We start from the raw sequence: 19,631 nt of genomic DNA, 5'->3' as shown, positions 1-19,631 counted from the left end.
TTTGTCTTCTGTGTATTATTTTTATTTCATAACATTCAAGTTTGTTTAGATGTATTCATATAATGATCAAATTTGATATTCTATATTTACAAAAACTGTACTATTGATAATTATGAAACATATATAATATCGATATTCTAACAGAAAAGACTCGTCAAATCTTAAATATATCTTCACATTTATTATCGTGATTTTATCACTATAATAATATCAGTTGACGCTAAATTGTAAAACAACGACAACAATGACCGTAAAGCGAAATAAATTTTTATGAAGTAAGTTTATATTAAAATCATAGTAATTCGGTTTGTTATTAAAAATGACAAAGTTTGTATAAAAGTCATTTATATATGTTGAATAGCAAAAAAAAAAAATTATTTATTTATCTTATTGAAAACTACTCTACAGATTTCCACAATTGTTAAACAAGTATTTATATAAACAAGTATTATTTATTACGCCCCTTTTTGAACTGATTGAACTAATCAACGAAACAGTGAAAAAAATACCAAGCTAATTAATGATTTTCCAACATCCTTCTCAAAATGCTTTAAAAAACCTGTTAAAAGTTATAAATATGTTATATGGAAACAAAGAATTACATAATAGGAAACTCAGCGATTACTTAATTAAGCGGTTAGTATCAGAATTTTAAATCTGTCGTCTTAAAGAAAAATATGCTTTAATATTAAAATTAAGAAATAGGCTTTAATAATGAACTCGATTTTTTTTTTTACATTTTCATTACTGTGTATACACACATTTGCGTTAGATTATTGGCTAAGCAACATTTTCTTAAAGAATATTCTGAAACCAATACTCATCTACCTTATTTACAACTAAAAGTGGTCCCATCAATAAACAAATGTAGTAAAATTTAATATAATTTGAAAATCTATTTAGGTAAATAAATTTATTGATTGAATAGGTCCAGCAGACTTTATTAAGGGGAATTTTTAAATAATATAATTTTATAAATAATTTTAACGTATCGCAATATATAACATTGAAATAAATGTTTACAGACTTGCTATGCATAGAATATATTAAAGTGTCATTGAGATAATATACTATACACTATTTGTTAATCTCTGCTAATGTCTGAATTTCATCTTTACTAACACATTTTTTCTGTTTGGATTTTGTACTCAGTTGGCTTATGTAGACGTGAAGTCATTTATATTCACGTGCTTTAAAAGACGTGGATCGTCGTAATAAAATTGTTTAACCGTTATTGACGAAACTTTCTGACACTTAAAAATATTGTATTGATGTGGAAAACATTCGTCATTTGTGTTTGGGAGCTTAGGTTAATGTTTTTTATGTTGTTAAATGTTACCCCAAATGTCATGTTGATTTCGTCGTGCTAATTTTCGGTAATAATTCAAAGAGTTATGATAAATTAACAATTTAGGAAATTCGTACCCTAATCAGATGTTTAATTTAAATTTCTAAAACGTTTTTATTAATACCTGAATTCTATTATTTTTTTTTAAAGTGTGGTTTTTTAGTATTGTATTGAAATGGAAAATCCTTTAAACTTTCATTTTGTATGAAATAAGTAAAAATAAAAGGAAGAAAAACATTTATTCTATTATTGTGAAAAAGAATCAATATATAGGACTTTTTAGTATTTTATTATATGTAAATTCATTTTTCCTGTTTATTTATATATCATTGAAAAAAAATTTATTGTAAATTAACTTCTTCATGTTCCTGGAAAATCGCTTATCTTAATATAAATAACTGATGACATTTTACAATGCCATATTTAGTAGTTTTTTTTTTTCAAGGAATCCTTTTACTGCATCTTTACTCATACAATCATTATATTATATTACAGTTCTCGAATTACATTTTAGATTTTACGTACAAACTAAATCATTTTAAATTGTTAATTTTTTTTTTAAATTGAAGTATTAGAGATATATGTTATCTCATTAAATATGTCTGATATTAGATATAATTTTTTCAAAGCAGTTGTTTAAGTTGTATCTGTTATTAAGTGAGGTATCAAAAAAATATGCTTTAAAAGCATTAAATTAAAAAAAAAGCAATGATTGAAAAGGTAGTTGTAGCGTGCTTCTATTTTCTACACCTCAAAGGGTTGCGAGTTTGATTCTAGTATCTGGAAAATAAGTAACAAGTCAATCCCTAAGTAGTTTCAAATACTCTTACTAATTGGTTCCCTTTAAAGTTTCAAATCAAATGTGATTTCCGTAACGTGTTTATACTTTGTATATTTACTTGTTTAATGAGATAAAATACTAACTGTTTTCTAAAAACTATTAAAATTAAAATAGGTTAATGGAATGACAAATTAAGTCAATTTTATCCTTACAATGTACCGTATTGAAATATATAACATTTTAGTTAAATAAATTATTAGTTATTTCAAATAGTTTTAATAATAAATTCATAATTGAATATTTATTGTAGTAACTAATATTCTAATAATTATATCTCGAAAAAAAAATCTCTTTCGGCACGCCGAAAAGCGGAGGTAGATTTCACCGGTGCTAAGTAGGGGATAAAAAAGATTTCTATGATAAAATTAAGAAAAACTTCAAATTTACTCAATACGACAATGGTTGCATGTGAAAAAAAGTTTTACATTAGCATACGACAAGCCCTATCTTCTTATAATTACAGCAATATTTTGGTCATCCCTTGGCGTAAGGATTGGTCATATCAACAATTGTTTCAGACAAAATTTTAGGTAATGTTTAGAGGACTAACAACCATTTTAAACAGATTCGATACTTTGCCTAATAAGAGATCTTTTGTCCCCATTTTTTCTACCTCCTGGGCCGATGGTTGGTGATATCAAAAAATTTTACTTATATTAGTTTTAGACCTAATCCAAAGAATAGTAGAAACTTCAAACGAATTCGATATTTTACTTAATAAGAAAGTAATAGTGATATTTTATTTTTTTCGAAAAAGCCCCACCCCCATGGTCCGATTTTGGCCGTTAACGAACTCGACAAAGATTTTGGGCCGAGTTATTTGTAAGAAGCAATTTTAAAGTGATTGGCGTAAAATTACGGCAGTTATCGTGTCCACAAAAAACTGAAATAAATATATATATATACCGTATAGATGAAATGTATATATAAACTTTTGAGCTGACGGTGGTTTTGGGATCTGGGGATGTAAAACGCGAAGATATGTAAAAATTTTCCGGAAGTCGAATCATGGTACCCATTACAATAGGTAACTTTCTTACCATTATTAAAATTAATTAAAATTACTATTAGCTTTTAAGATTTGGCTTTTGCTAATGGTTTTCTAAGAGAAGGAATATTTTTTTAATATCACAGTATAAAACTTTTAAATAAGTTAGTTATAATGGTTTTTTGTTTATTATTTTTTGGGGAAAAATAAATATATACCTGCAACCTCATTTAAACTTATCAATAAATTATTTGTTTAAAAAATACAAATTGAGTTTAAATTATATAGTAAGAAATTTTTAACCCACCTGGTTGGTCTAATGGTGAAACTCGTCATCGTAAATCATTTGATTTTGAAGTTGAGAGTTCTAAGGTTAAAATCCTAATAAAGGTAGTTGATTTTATTCGGATTTGAATAGTTAATAGTGGATAACGGTGTTCGTTGATGATTGGGTTTCAATTAACCACAATTCTCAGGAATGGTCGGCCTGAATCTGTTTAAGACTACACGTTTACCGCTACATTCACACAGATATTGATGAATCCTTAATGTCTTTAATTGTTGATGCGACTATAAATAAAGAATATTATTAAGGGCTTTTTATTTGAAAAGAATAACGAAAGAAAACACATATTAATTACATTAAATTAACGTACGATTTGATTATATATTTTTAAAGATTAGAACGTTTTTAATAATTATGATACTAATTTATTCATTTAAGTCTGTAAGTCTTAAAAAAGTAATTTTTTTGTCATTTGTAATATGCTAAAAAAATAGTAAGACATTTATGAAATATTCGTAAAACCTTTTGGATTAAAAACTTTATTCATGATTTATTTTTTTGATAATTTTTAATTTTAATGGGTTTGATGTTTTAATCTATTAAATGATCAGGTTTTTATATTGTTTTAATTTTTCATCATCCTGCTTGTTTGTATTTAGTTGATAATATAAAGCTTTTTTTGTCCTTATAACCCCTTAAAAAACATTGTATACACTTTGTAAATAAAAATATTTTAGATATTTTAGACAAACAAAAAAAATTCAGTAATCATTGATTAAAAAAAATAATAAAATTTCATTAAAAATTAAATTCATTATTAAGCTGTTGAAATAATAAAAAAAACTTTTCCTGTAAGACAATGTTTTATTAACGAACATCGTAATAGTATTTTTTGTTAAGAGAAAAATTATTGCTATATCATATTATCGCGTTTTCGCAGTTCGACCAGATTATTGCGAGACTAACAAACTAAAATTTCTTATAAATTCAGTTTATTACTCTAAAGATATATAAACAAAATAAATAATAAAATAATAAATAGATATAACATACAAAATAGTAAGATAAAAAAGAACAAGATTTATTTAGTGACAGTTAAATTATAAAAACCACAATACAGTCCAATTTTAATGACCGCTAATTTTAAAACCTAATATTGGATTAACAAGAAGATAACACTAGAAAAGTTTAAAGTTCATACAATTCAATTTTTGCAAATATTATTACTTTTATTGTCGACAATAGAACTATCCTGCACTTTATGAATAATAGAATACTGTCACTGTCTCTCCTGTTCACAAATAACACAACGAACAGCTTGTTGTTTTCAACCACTGACCAAAAATGGAATATTTGTGACGTACTCTTCACTCGTTATTACCACAGGCTTACTGATATCGCCGTCACCGCAACCGCGTTGAACTCGGGTTTACGAAACTATCGTTTGTTATCACCACTACAGCGAACACGGCCTCGTAGAACTAACTGACTGTTATCCGCTGGTTCCTGGCAGTATTTATATCCCCTGGTTTGCAGAACCAATATCCGCGTCATGTCTTTGATTGTTGAAGGGTATTAATTTTCATCGTCCGCGCCCTTACTTTTCCCATAAATTCTTACGGTGGTCTGGTAACCCTTCTGTTCGAACAACAGCTTTTTGAGGTGCCATTGTCTGTATTACAAAGAACAGATTGTTAAAGGTCCTGTTGAGAAAAGAATCTCTTTTAATTCTTTCTGGATTTTTCTTTTCATTATTATTCTCTCATTCTTTCTTTTTAATTGGAAAAAGTCCGTTACCCTGGTCCATTATACTGTTCCTGTTGTTAAAATATCTATTTTTGGAATTTTTTTTTGCACCATTTATTTAATTATTAATTTATAACTATATCTATTCTTGTTTTCTGGGTGAAATAAGATAATTTTATTTTTAATACTTTATAATTACGAAGCACTATTTCATAATTAAGGAAATATAATAGTTGTTAAATATAATAAAAACAGAACTGGTTTTACATTAGAAAAAATATAAATAATCGTTATAGATACTTAATCGTTTTAATGTAAGAAAAAATAATACAGGAAGATATTAGTAGAAAGGTAATCAGTTTTATAGAGAGTTTAATTAATTTCAATAACTTTAACTAATTAATCGAGTCATTAATAAAAAATTAATCGTTAATTTTTATTTAAAATAAAATATAATAATAATAATAAAATAGTAATAAAAATAATACGACAGTACCGTTACTACAACCTAATATGGTTTAATCCACTGCAGTTTGCAATACGTATAATCATCTGTTTTTTTCTTAAATATTTTGCTGTAAAAATCAAGAAAAAACATGTTTTGCAGTTAACATAATAGGTTTATTTGGATCATTATTGTTTAATGATGAAAATTAAATCTAGATGTATACTATGAATCATTTATTACTTATCAATTAATTACAACATTTTACACTTTCACTAATGTTGTAAATGATAACCTATATAAGTTAATAAATGCGTCCTTCATTTTGTGTATGAATATTTAAAAACGATTAATGAAAGCATCATTTATTTTTATAAAGTACAGTAATATTGTTTAAAAAATCACGGTATTCAAAACAGTGAATAATTTTAAAAATGGACTGGTTATTTAGTAAATACGTTAAAAACAGCGTGATTACTGATTGTTATTGTGTTAGATTCGTTATATATAGTATTAATTACTGTTATATATGTTCATAAATTTTCTTTATATATTCTTAACCGAGTTCTATTGCGTATTTACAAAGAAAACAACTTCCAAGTAAGTAAAAATTATAACGTAACATTAAATTTCGTAAAAAAAAAAATTACGCTTCAGTTTTTTACCTAATTTAATTAACCCGCTACTGTTAAAGAGTACTAATAAGTTTTGTTTTTGTTAATAGAATGTAGAATGAGTTTTTAGTATATATCTTTTTAAAAAGATGATTATTTGTAATAAAAATTGTACGTTGCTTTCTCTAAAAAAAAACCGTTTTTGACAAGCATCTTTTCAACAAATTGGTGTATCATCTTAGAAACTACCTTTTTTGGCTGTATATGTAGAAATCTGTTACAAAAAAAAAAGAAGAAGAAAATGTATACGATTAATTCATCCCATAAGATCTAAACTTGTGCTGTTATTCTCGATACAAAGAAAAGGAAGAACTTCATAAAAAAGAACACGATATACATACCGTACTTACGTACTTCACGCACTTTTTTCACCATACATTTTTTTACGTGTGTGATTTATAGGAGGAAACAATTTTACATAGGTTTATAATGAAAATAAAATGTGATATTCAGTGGGAAAATGATATTTATTTGACTGAATATTCTATTTTTGAATATTTAAAAAAATATTGTTTAAAAATTGATGTGCATGAATTACGCAAGTAAGTACGGTATGTCTCCTACTGTTCATTTGCTTCTAACTCATTGCTTATGTCAAGCTTCCTCAACTATAATTTTAATGGCTTTTTTAATGTAAACGAGATCAAGTCCGATACTACACATAAACTCTCCAAATAATTATGGGAGTTCTGTTATAGATTTTAAATGTCATTAGTTGTCATTTTAGGAGGCTGAATAATATCAAATTAACCAATAAATCATGTTCATTTTTCTAACTTTCAGTATTATTAGGAGGTTATTTGACGTGTTAAGTTATAAATTTTGACTTACACAGGTTTTAATATTTCAAATTCCTGTTCCATTTAAAAATTTGATGATAAATTTAGCTCATTACCTCTTCTATTTATAAAATTTCTTCTTGTTTATTTATTGTTTGTGATTGGGAATATGATATGAATTAATTGTTGAGTATGAAAAATATGCTATGCTTAATCCAGAGTCTGCTAGATTTGAATGTGATTTTTTTTTTAATACTAGTTTTTTTTCTATAGTTCATCTGATATACCCAGAATATTTTCAGAAAAGATCTTTTTCTGTAAGATTTTATATTTTTTATGATCCCAGTTTGTTTTACATACAGTTTTTAAAAAAATCAATTAAAAAAAAAAATCGATAACAAATTCAACAATTTACTTAATAACTAATTATTGTAGGAATTTAGTGCAAAAATGATTTTTTTATTACCGGAATTGTTAAATTTTATGTAAAAGCAACCAGATTTCAAATATCTTTAAAAAAAGGTTGAGAAATATATATATGTATATCAGCTTAAATTATCTAGCAAAGGTGAAAAACTAGTTTTCTAAACCATTTTGTAACCACGATCATATATAGATACATGAAAATTCTTTTTAACCAATTTCTATAAAAGGAGACTATAAAAGGAGAAAGTTTTCAATTTCATTGATTGTGTTTTTTTGTTTGTTCAATATTATTACTAACCAAAAAGACCAATTTCAATGGTTTTTGTTATATTTTATTTTCACTAATATTCTATTTATATATATATTTTTTTGTATAATTTAAAGGAAAAATTAAAAAAAAATTAAATTGTCTACATGGATGATTTAAATAAAGATTTTTATTTGTTTCTTGTCTTTTACTTAGCATTGGCTTTTTATAGGGTTATTAGATGTAGATTAATGTCCTTCTTTTATTCAAAGTATTTTCATACAAAACTTCAAGAAAAGCATTGGAAATATTAAGGTGAAAACAACTACATTCTTGGATTAGATCTATGCTTGGTAATTTACCTTTCATAAAGTTTTTTTTTGTTTTTTTAATCAATGTACAGGTTTCTTTCTTAGAATTTCTTGAGAAGGGCACTTTTTCATGCAAAACAACTTTAATTGTAGGTCTATTCAAATTTTAAATGAAAAACATTAAAAAATAAGTAAAAAAATCAAATTCAACAAAAACTGTTATAGAAACTAATACTTTTTCATTTCTTTTTTCATATTTCAAATTCAAATGTCGGTAAATTGGTAATTGTCCGCTTTTAATTTAATGATGATTTCAAAAAGTGAAATTTAAACAATTTAAAAAGTACTATTTTTGGTTTTTACAGTTATTTTTAAGTCGATTTTATTTTTCTTTAAAAATATTATTCTGTTAATTAATTTTGTTAAAATATTAGAGAATAGTAATAACTTGTTATAACATAATATTATAGTTCTGACCACAGTAAACAATAATTTCTTTCCATTATTAAGTATGACCTAGATGAATGGTGTAATTTAATAAGCATATTTTTATATTGTATTTCATATTTAAGTAATATTAATAAAACAGTTATTTATTTAATAATGAACTCTATATGATACTTATAATTTACTTCTTTTCTTTTTTGTTTAAAATTTTAGGACAGAGGTGTCTGCTGTTGGCAATTGTATTGGTGATGAAATGTCTCACAATTACACTATTGTAGTTCAGGAGGTGAACGCTCCTTACGACGCAGATTATGATCGATTCATTTCTGATGTTTGGATTGGTGTTGTTTTAACACTCATGGTTTTGTCATGCGTTGGCTGTCTTTGCTCTTGTTTGCTTTATCACAAATTTCAACAATGGAAAAGATCAGGTATTTTCAATTATTATATCAAAATAATTATAATTGTAGTATCTTTTTCTTTTAACATTACAGGTCTTTTGAAAATATTTTAAAATAGACTTTGTATGATTTGTAAATATCACAATATGATCTACTTTTAGAATAAACTAGATGAATACAATTTCATTAAATTGTAAACAAATGATATTGTGAAATTATGAACAGGTAATATTGTAGTAATGAGAAAGAAAGTGAGGAATGCCTCACTTTTTTATTTTCTTTATATAAAGAAATTACGTAAGTGTCTTTTCATTTTTTTATTTGAAGTATGTAATACAAAATACTGTATTTGCATTAAACTTAAATTATTTATGGTGTAAAAAGAAGAGATCTACTCATCTGGTAACCATGGGCCTCACATGATCCACATTAAACATTTTTGAGGAAAATGAACTCAAAAAAATAGTTTAAAAAAAACTTGTGAATTTATAAAACAAATGCAAAAATTAAGATATAAATAAAATACTGGTCATCAGTCTTCTGCTTTATTTAATTTCATTGATTATTTGTTGAGTTTGTAATAAATAAACACCACAGATTAGTGAATATATAAAAATTAAAGGATTGAAGTAAAATTACACAAAAAAAATACTGTAAAAAAATCTTCTATAATTTATAAGTAGTTTACAGTAAGATATGCTCTTCTAGTTTTGGATGGCAGTGTAGGCCTATAAAAACAAATAAATACTTGTACATTCAATTAAAATATTGTTTGCAACTGATCCGTGAATCAGTACAGGTTAGAAATATTAACCCACCTATGATTGGTCTAGTGGTGAACGCATCTTCGCAAATCACCTGATTTTGAAGTTGAGAGTTCCAATGTTCAAATCCTAGTAAAGAGGATTTGAACATCAAATTCATATAAAAGTTATATTCATATAACTTTTATATAAATTTGATTACTAGATCGTGGATACTGGTGTTCTTTGGTGGTTGGGTTTCAATTAACCATACATCTTAGAAATGGTCGACCTGAAACTGTACAAGACTGCACGTTTTTTACACTCATACATATCCTCTGAAGTAATACCTGATGTTGATTCCTGAAGGGTAAACAGGAAAAAAAGGTTAGAAATATTGGCCAGATGGCAGAAAAAGGTTGGAGACCTCTGTGATATAGGGTTGATGCCCTATGATAAAGAGTATCTCATCTTTCTGGTTCTCAAACTGAGATTTTGTTTGTAAAAAACAAATTTAGCTTTTATTTTAATTTTATTGTAGCTGTAATTTAAGTATCCTTAAATTCCTTAAATTTTACTTTAAGGAATTCCTTAATTTTAGTTTTACTTTATTCCTTAATTTTTATTTTATTTTTTTAAGAATCCTGAAATTCACCTGCTGTACAACAGGTGAATTAATACCTACTTAAATTACAGCTACAATAAAATAAAAAGAAAAGCTAAATATGTTTTATGCTGAATTCACCTGCTTTACTGCAGGCTATTAGCAGAGTTGGAACCTATCCAGAATTGTGAAAATGGTTTGTAATATAGTTGTTACAAATTTTATTCAAACTTGGCCACTTATAGCCACAATATATAAAATCAGGGTATATCTAAACTTGATTTAGAGTTACAATAAATTCATCATCCTTCAATTTCATTAAAAATGATTCGGGTGTTTCTGAGTCAGTATTACAAGGTACAGTGCATTCAAAAAGTAACTATACACCCACATAAACAAAATTGTATGTTGAGGGATTATATTCCATGCTCTATGAGTAATGTCTTATGCAAAGATTGGTAATGCTGCACTGTGTGCACTTTGTTTCCATGAGCCAGTCATCCTGGTGACCTTGAGACAAGAAGCTACGTTTGTTGCCTCTAAACATTTGAGACTGTCTTTCTGTGTGAGCTCAGAATGGTGATAACTGTAGAACAGTGAATAATTTTCATTGTTTTTCTGTGAATGTGATAGTACACACAGACAATGAAAGACCAGTTTTTCATTAGATTTCCAGTTATACTGGTTCCTAATCAACATAGTGTAAGAGCGCTAATCAAGAAATTTAGGGAGATGGGATCAGTAAAGGACTATGAGCAAAGGTGATAGATGATGAGTACTTGAAGAAAAAGTGCAAGACATATCAACTGCTATACAATGTGGTCTCAACAAGTCTATGCAGAAGTTGGGCCAAAAGAAAAGCATCAGTGTTGCAACTGCACACAAGGTGGCAGTTTGTGAGAAGTTTCTCATCCCATATAAAATGAAAACAGTTCAGAAGATACTGGCCACATATCTTCTGTAAAATAATGAAATTCTTCTACTTGACCAGAAGTTTGGGATATGAATTGCAATATCCAGGAGAACAGTCGGCCCAATACTCTTAGCAGAGTCAATAAATTCAGCTTGTTGTGAAATCATTCACCAGTTCATGAGAAAGCATTGTGACAAGGATATATAAGCGAACAAGGATAAGTGAATTAATTGGAATAAATTGTAATAGCAGTATGTTGTTTTGTTTACTCAATTGAAGATGAAATTAATAATGTTTGGATTTCACAAAACAATGCAACCATTTTAAGATAATTGATGTTACATATTATACTAGTGCATGATAGGTGTACAGTTACATTTCGAACTCATTGCATAACTTAGGTAATGTATGAAAGTACAAATCTTGTGACAAATTAATCTGTTTGGCTTTATATTGAATGTAAATTTGTCATTAAAAAATTATACTTTCACCAATGTATAGATAAAATTTTACTTTACATAGGTAAATTTTCCCTGTAAGTTTACTTCAGCTAATTACACTATTTGTTGCTGGATGTAATGCTTGTAAATTATCTGATGTAGAAGAAACACCAGTAAGGCTTATTTCTCAGTAATGTAGGACGGAATACCCCCTGAATTTTAGTAGGCTTAGCATACTATGCACCCATACATTTCATTGATGAAGAAGGCAATGAGAAACCACTCCTCATTTTTCCTAGTACGTCTGGCATGGAATATTTGTTATTCTTATGAATGATTGTGTAATTTCTGAAAGATATATACTGTATAATTATTGAATTCATTAAATATATAATAATTGTATTCTTCAGCATAAATTTACTGCTTGTGACTAAAAACATCTGAATTAGCATCACGACCAAAAAACTTTTACTGTCTACTTAGTTAATATTGTGACAAGGATATATAAGTGAACAAGGATAAGTGAATTAATTGGAATAAATTGTAATAGCAGTATGTTGTTTTGTTTACTGAATTGAATCTTGTAACTTCCTGATTTTGTGAATAAAAATGTTATGAGAAAAAAGATAGTTAACACCAGAAGGAATTTCTAAATTGCATTATTCATTTTTATGTTATTAATATAGCCTTTGAAATTGCAAATTTCCAAATTAAACCCTTTTATTTTAATCATAGAATGTAAAAAGAATCTGAAAATATTTTTAATATTTATAGGATGTAATAGCAGTAAACTTTAATTCTGCAATGGCATTTATTGAACAAGTTTTATTTTACAATAATAATGAAAATGTAAAAAATCTACAAAATATTCAAAGCCAATTCAATAACATACAGTAAATACTTCCTACAAATTTTTAATCTGCGTATAAAGTAAGATAATAACCATAATATTTTTTTACTGTTATAATATATAATAGTGGCTGTCATGTTTATCAGCTGTGTTTAATACATTAATAATAGAAACAGTAATAGTAATAAAATAATAATAATGAGTTTAATATGAGCAACTTACACAGTACTACATAATGAAATAATTATGTAACTTTAAGACAGCCTTCTAAACAACCTTTCAGTATGATGGTATGTTGAATTTCTTTTATGACAATGCTGTTTATTGATATTACCTCACTAAAAATTATATGGGATAAAGATCCTACATACATATTAGAACCTTAGCTCTTAAAAAATTACATATAATAAAAAATATAAATGACAATAAAATCTAAATAATATATATAAAATAAGATTTGATGGTGATTATTGGATAAAAGTAAAATTAAAACCAATAAATTATTTAATTTTCAATGCCACCAACAGATTTTTATTAAAAGCAGTAGTAGTTTTGATCAAGTATATTCAATTCTAATTTGTGAGCTAAAGAAACAATGCTTCTATTTCTACATTAAAAAAAATTATTTGAATCATTTGATATATTTGCACAATGAAATGTGTATACTGTAAAAGATTTTACATTTTTAGTAAATGTAATTTCAGTAACCTTTAATTATATTATGCTCTTATGATGCAACTCAGTATTTGATTTATTAATATTGATATATACTAGGGAGTCACCTAGAGTAATATTCTATCTTACTGATAGAATCTTTTTTTGCTCATCACTTGATTTTAATTTTGACCCTTAGCCTTGATTTTTAATTATAATCTGTATTAAAAAAATAAAAGATAGTCTTGATTTCTAATTTTTATTTTTAATGTAGCAACAATAAGTATTTGTGTTAATAAATATTTAAATTAAAAATTAAAAAATAATAATTGTAATAACTAGAAATTAATGTTTTGCACCTGATTGTAGTTAATTTTATATTTTTGGCAAAAATCATCTTGATAATGTGAAATAGTTATAACCAAAATCATAATTATAAAAATATTAAATATGACTTATTTGATTATGATCAGATTCATCAGTTTTTATCTTTATCTTTTTAAATTTATTTATTATTTATAATCAACATTAATATTATATGCCATTATTATTAATATTAAAAGTTAAGATTAAAAAAAAAAGTAAATTATAATTAAAAATTAATTTCCAAGATTCTAATTACCAAAAGACAACAGCTCTCAATTGGTGAGCTCCTTTTTATTGATCTTTTAGGTGTATCATTTATAAATATATTTTTTTCCCTACTTTGAAAATGATACCAAAATTTAAACAAATAATAGCCCTTATCTGTAACTATGTTCAAAAAGAAACTTACTCGTTGAGCATTGCTCTCATTATGAATTTTCCAGACCCTATCCAGAAGTTGAACTCAAGATTTTCAGCATATCAGGCAAGCACAATATTGTTGTGCAACCAAGATAGAAACTTAACTAAATTATTTGTATAAATAAACATAAAATATTTTAAATGAAAAGAAAATTTCACTAAAAGATATTTTATACAAGTCAATAACATTTTTTGTTAAGAGTATAAAATAATTTCTTATTTCAGAGATATAAATGGAGTCAGGTAAACCTCTAAAATATTATATTAAATTTTGTAGAGAATAAATTTCTTTTATATTTAGGTTTTCCTTTTTTTTAAAGTTGGCTTAAAGTAAAACCTTATGCAAACAGTTTAATATATTGTTTTATACTAATCTTACAGATACAAAAAAGTATTTTTTGAAAGAATACTACTATTTTATGTTTATTTTCTATTGTAGATTTTTATTGGTTTAAAGCTAGTTTCATAGAACTATCATAGAACTTTTCAATTCCTGAATAGGTTTTTTTAAATCAATTTTCTTGTTGAAGTGGGTGCGTCGTTTCTTAAACCAAAATCATTTCACAATGATTGAAAAAATGAAATACAGCAATATTTTTTTTCTTTTTGGCAACATTTTATGGTTTTGTATGCAGAACTACACATAATATTTAATTTGTCATTTTATCATCTTTTTTATTACTAATTTATTTTGATTATGACAGAAAAGTTATTGTTGTTTTGATTTTTAAAGTTTTATTTATTCTGTTTTTCTGTGTTATGAATTATTTTCATCAATAAAATATATATTTGTATTAGATCTAAATATAATTTTATAGAAAGGTATGAGCATTTATTTTTGTTTTGTTACTTCATTATCTATCGGTTGTCTTACTTATCTTTACAGACTATTATGTTTTACCAGTATAAAATTAGATCTTTTTAAAAAATTATCTTTAAAATTAGTACTATGTCATTCAAATAATTATAAAAACAACTGGTCATAAAATAATATAAAAAATTACCCCTTGATAATCACCATAATTGTAGGCACTAAAATGCTAAAGGAAAGAGGATGAGTCAATTTATATTATTTTTATCTCAGATGAAAATATACATTTATGTATACCATGCAGATTTTGTGGTCCAGACAAGACCACATCTGATATAGAAATCATACTTATTATCATAATTGGTGTGTATACTCATTATCACTTGTTTTGTTTTTCAGTGAAATAGATGAATACAAGAGTTTTTTGACTAAAATTTCCTATTAATAAGTTTATTTATAAGTTTTTAATAAGTCTATATTATAAGTTCACAATCTATAAGGTTCATTAATTTTTTTTTTTGTTTCCTTTTTAATAGTATTACAAGGTCGTGGTTTAGGTGACAGAGGTGAATGTCCACATGATGTCGAGTCACTCCCATCATACACACTGGTCACTGGTTTACCTACTTATGAAGAAGCATTAGAGCAACTTCGTCAAGTTCATGAATTAAGAGGAGCATCAAAGCCTGATATGGCGAGATTATCTGTTGGAGATTTATTGTCGGTCTATAAACCTGATAAAACATGACATATATTGAGATATGCTTGGGTAATATGTTTACATGACTTTGTTACTGAAACACAGGGTCGGTGTTCAGTTGAAGTGGGGCACACAGGAATGAGAAGAATGAAGGAATATGTTGTTACAAAACAATTAGCTGATAAAATCTCAGTTAATACTCATATTTTCATCGCCAGATGGAGAGGAAGATAATTAGACTGATGATGATAAATATGTATAATCATGTACATACATATCATGTTAATTTAATTATAATGTATAAACAATTCAGTCATAATTATGCTATTTTAATTTTACTGTACTGTTGTAATAATATTAGCATAAGTTATAACATTAGTATAAAATCAGTTCTGTTTTAGTATATATTACAATATCACAAATTAAAAAAAAAACTATATTCTCAAAAAAGATTTAAATAATAAAAATTTGATTATATTTGTCAAGAGGTGATAATCTGAATTTATTTTCTAAATAATAAACAAAATAAATTTTTAATAACAAAGTAAAAATATTCAGAATCACAATTTCACTTTTGAGTTTTGCTTATTCAAAAATATAAATGCAAAACTCAAACAATTGTTTTCCATTATGCAAACAAAATTTAATTATCAAACAAACTTTTTTGTGTAAGGATAATCTAACCTGTACTTAAGTCTCAATGTATTACTAATATCAATTAAATACATTAAGTATGTCACAATTTAAATAATGTGATAAATATTGAGTAATCTTAAAATAATATAGTTCTACAATTTTTTTTTAAATTTATTTAAAAAATGTTTAACACTAAAAGAAAAATAATTTTCAAATTTTGTTAGTAAATTAAAACATTTTGATATGTTTTCTGTATAGTTTTTACTTTTTTATTTGTTTGAAATACTTGTAGGATCAGTTTTTTTTTATGCATGAAGTCATACAGTTGGTTTTTTCAAATTAAAAAAAAATATTTATCAAAAATATTGTTACCTTAGAATATACTTCGTTTCAATTTTGAAATAACATTTGTTATTGAAAGAAATTTTATAATCTTGCTGTAAGTTATTTATATATATATGATTAAATATTTGAACATTTTGGCTATGTTTTGTATATATGTTTGTGTTCATGCATGCTGTGTTAAAACAGAGTCAAAATGTATTGAATAAAATCTATACAGAAATTATCATAAAAAAGTAATAACATAATCTCTTTTAATTATTTTTTGTAGGACATTTCTATAAAATCTATTTATAACATTACAATTTTTTTTCTTTTCTTATTTTATTAGCTAAAAGATTTTTTAAAAAGAAAACATATTTCATATATTTAAAATGTAATTTTTTTTTTAATATATTTATTTTTGTCTAAATGTTAACCATATCTTCATGTAAAACAATGAACAATGTAATTTATATTAAATAGTTGACTTTTACAATAATTTTCATAAACAGAAATCTAATTTTAAAAATAAAACAGTTGAAGATTCTAATAGATGTTGACGTGAACATTTTATGCAAAGTAAAGATAAATAAACTTTTTTTTTAAATATTATCTTGATTTAGTAGTTTTTATTTACATATATTTCAATCACAGTCAACAAAAACCACCAGATTAAAACTTGTTTAATAAAATTAAAATAGAATGTCCTAAGGTTGTTTTTGTTGTTCACAATTATATTCCAATACCAGTCTAAGTCTGGTTTTTATATTATGAAGCTATTAATAAGTTATTTTTATTAATTTTGATGATTAAATTATTTACTGAATAAATGACTGATACAATAGTTTTGTAGGTTTTATGCAAATAAAGTAGTCTGTAAATTTGTTTTATATTTTATGTAATTATTCATATCTTTAGTATAAGCTATTTTTTACTTTTCAGGGAGTTGAATAGTAATTTATACTAATTCATGTATGAGCATATGTTACCTTAAAACAGAATTAAAATGTTAAATTTATGACTGATATAATTAATTAAATTTTCATACCTAGTGTTATGCAATTGAATTTATAAAATTTGAAATTAGTCAGTACAGTTACCTCACTTCAATACCGTGCCATCCAAAATAACTTATTGTTGTATTGTATTAGTTGCCAAAGCATGTAGTGTGTAAACAGTATAACAATAATTTTGTATGAGTGCTGTTTTATGTTATATTCTATTTATTATTTGGATAGCAAGAATAATTTATATTTGTTAAAAAATAATAATTGTGATAAATCAATTACTCTAAAAAAAAATTAATTAGTTGTTAAAATTTATAGGTTAGTTAGGTTACAAAATAATAAATAGCTTAAAAAAAATGAAAAACTTTTTAAAATATTAAAATGTAATGCTTAATATTCTGTGTAAATTGCTTTTTTTATGTTAATTTTTTTGTAATATAAAAATAATTTATTATATCTAAGTTATGTTTTAAATTGTATTAGAAACAGAAAAGAAAACCAAAGTAAATTTTTATTTTTAAAGAACATTATTTACATTTAAATAAAAAAGTATAGTAAATGGGTTGAATGTATTTTATATATACATTCGATAATAATGTGAAATACAAGCAAGAAATGTAAACTAAAATTTAATTGCAAACAAAAACATAAATATTGCCTTATTTTTTTAGTATAAGCCTGACAAGTGCTTCATGGTATGAAACTGAAAACAGAAGTAAAATTAAATACATTAAAAACATTCCAGATATTTGTTAAAATATAATATTTATCTATTTTGATTTTTGTTATAATGTCTTAATATATTAAAATATAATATTTATCTCTATTTTGATTTTTGTTATAGTATCTTAAATAATTATAAATGTTATTTAATTTTTTTTTTGTTTAATTGTATTATTTTTAAATCATTATACTTCAGCACATAAAAAAAATTGCAATAACCTTTATTTTATAATTTTTATTCATGTAATTTTAATTTAATTTTTGAATATGTATTTTAATTAATAAAGCATTATTAAGACTGCTGCTATTTGTTGTATGATAATATTTAAAATAAATTTGATACTTTTCCAATAAAAATATTAAAAATTAAATTTTCTATTATTATATTTTATTGTTTTTGTATTTCACACATTTCACAGTTCATAAGGGGAATAATGAAGAAGTTGAAAAAGAATTTTCACTTTTATTATTGACTGACAATATACCTATGCTTCATTATGGATGTTTTATTACATAATAGAAAAATGTGAACTATGACATAGGAGGTTCTGTGTCCTTAGTTCTTCCAGTAGACTATGTTGACTTCCAGCTTTAGTTTTCCACATTATTGGAAAGTTAATTTAAAAAATTTTTCTGAGCAGTGCTAAGATCCGTAGAGAAACCCTTGAAAAATTTTATCTTCCTAGGATCAAGATACTGAGATATTTATAAGTGATTAACATTCAGCATATATATATATATATATGAAAATTTACAGTACAGAAACACACACACACACACACACATTCTGGACGGTCATAAAATACGGCAACCCTTAAATAACTTTTGATGGTTAAACACAAAAAATGAAATTTAACAAATACTCTTATCTCAAAACAATCTATTTTTCAATATGAGACCACCACAACCCCAAGCCCCTATTGGACACAAGGGCATTAAAAAACAACAAAAATTGACTTGAAACCTTGAGTTATGACAACCCCTAACTAAAATGTGATCATTTACTATTTTTCACAACTGGTTTTAAAAGTGGCCTACAGTTTATCTATAATAATGATCTTATAAAAAAAATTAATAATAATAAATAAATATATTATTTAAGATAGAAACATTTGAAAAAACATTTTTTGGCTTTCATTTTAGAGCAGTTATTTAATAGGTACTGTAGACCACTTTTAAAGATAACAGTGAAAAATATTAAGTGATATTGCTTAAAATTGTCGTAGCCTGATATTTTTTTGACAAAAGTTTTGTTTTTCTATGCCCTTTCCATTAAACATTTTTGAGATGCTTCTATGAGGAAGTGGGGTTTTTGGGTGCTTTGGGTGTATGCTGGTCTTATAATTAAAAAAATAGATCGCTTTGATGTAAGAGCATTTGATAAATTTAATTTTTCTTTTTTAACAGCTAAAAAATTATTTCAGGGTTGCTGCATTTTATAAATACTTTACATATATTTATCTTGTTAATATTTAGAAATGAAAGACCATTTTGAATTAAT

General features: G+C 25.1%; 1 protein-coding gene across 4 annotated transcripts in view; it reads left to right on the top strand.

The window, feature by feature from the left end:
* The window catches only part of LOC142320625 (protein commissureless 2 homolog), a 116,864-nt gene extending 98,427 nt beyond the window's left edge, over window positions 1–18,437 (top strand). For all 4 annotated transcript variants that reach the window (XM_075358638.1, XM_075358637.1, XM_075358636.1 and 1 more), the window contains 2 exons: window positions 8,752–8,969; window positions 15,277–18,437. In XM_075358638.1, the coding sequence (XP_075214753.1) occupies window positions 8,792–8,969; window positions 15,277–15,488 (390 nt within the window). In that variant the 5' untranslated portion in view covers window positions 8,752–8,791 and the 3' untranslated portion in view covers window positions 15,489–18,437. The remainder of the gene's footprint in view (window positions 1–8,751; window positions 8,970–15,276) is intronic.
* Window positions 18,438–19,631: the final 1,194 nt, after the last annotated feature.

Source organism: Lycorma delicatula, chromosome 2 (genome assembly GCF_047948215.1).
Source record: "Lycorma delicatula isolate Av1 chromosome 2, ASM4794821v1, whole genome shotgun sequence".
NCBI lineage: Eukaryota > Metazoa > Arthropoda > Insecta > Hemiptera > Fulgoridae > Lycorma > Lycorma delicatula.
This window is presented reverse-complemented; position numbering and strand designations above follow the sequence as displayed.